This window comes from Bison bison, unplaced genomic scaffold (assembly GCF_000754665.1).
Source record: "Bison bison bison isolate TAMUID 2011002044 unplaced genomic scaffold, Bison_UMD1.0 scf7180017864535, whole genome shotgun sequence".
NCBI lineage: Eukaryota > Metazoa > Chordata > Mammalia > Artiodactyla > Bovidae > Bison > Bison bison.
Genome location: NW_011495084.1, coordinates 269,134 through 270,110, shown reverse-complemented (window position 1 = coordinate 270,110; position 977 = coordinate 269,134). Strand labels below are relative to the sequence as shown.

General features: G+C 50.6%; 1 protein-coding gene across 1 annotated transcript in view; it reads right to left on the bottom strand.

Moving 5' to 3' along the window:
* LOC104982635 (multidrug resistance-associated protein 4-like) overlaps positions 1–708 on the bottom strand; it is a 25,194-nt gene extending 24,486 nt beyond the window's left edge. The window contains exons 1-2 of the mRNA XM_010832074.1: positions 627–708; positions 380–459 (exon numbers count right to left, since the gene is read on the bottom strand). Coding sequence (XP_010830376.1) covers positions 380–459; positions 627–708 — 162 coding nt within the window. The remainder of the gene's footprint in view (positions 1–379; positions 460–626) is intronic.
* Between the last annotated feature and the right edge of the window lie 269 nt (positions 709–977).

The window sequence follows — 977 nt, the reverse complement described above, 5'->3', positions numbered from 1 at the left end:
TCCCCATGGAGGTGCACACAGGGGCCAGCGGTGCTGGGAGTGTTCCAGCTGTTCTGTTCTAATTAGGGGTAACCAGCAGGTGCTCCTTAGCCTGGTACTTGTTTCTCTGAGAGGAAGAGATACTCCTCAGTTCTCATAGGACAGTCCATGGAATTCTCCAGGCCAGAATACTGGAGTGGGTAGCATTTCCCTTGTCCAGGGGATGTTCCCAACCCCGGGATCGAACCCAGGTCTCCCTCATTGCAGGAAGATTCCTTACCAGCTGAGCTATCAGGGAAGCCCTTCTCATAGGACAGAGGTTTTCATATCTCAAAATCCTAAAACCCTCACTCTGGACTGGCGTCACCCTGCTTTCTCCCACTGGTGCCACCAGGAGTACCTGGGAGGCCCTGCTCGTGCTGTGGGTGGAAAGACCACACTGCTTGGGATCATGGATGATCCACAGGGCATTCTGTGCACCTGAGGGATTAAAAGAGGGCTAGAGATCAAAAAGGAAACATGTTTGTGTTTTAGAAAATCCTGGGCTGAGTTTAGATCTTCCACCATCTAAAATATAAAGAATAACAAGCAGTATAGATTGATCACAACACGGGAAATTGCTTCATAAAATCAATTATTTAACTAACTAGCACTGCTACTAGTACTAGCAGTACTGCCACACAGATGAGCCCCTACATTTACATCCTCTACTCCCCACTTCTCCGCCATGACCACCCAGTGACCAACCTCCTGAAAGGGCCCAGGGCTCTTCCAGTTGCACCTTATGCAGCCCCAGGCCTGGCCTTCCTGGATCCCCAGCAGGAAGTATTACTGGGGCTGGACAACTTTGAAATCAACACTCCCAGCACCACAGTGGGGAGGATTCCATCTCAGGAAGAACCCCAGATCCTGTGGCCTCTCCCTCTATGTCTGTTTCTCCCATGAGCTGCCACAGCCAAGACCCAGGACTCATATTAGAATGGGATCCATCCAAGGCT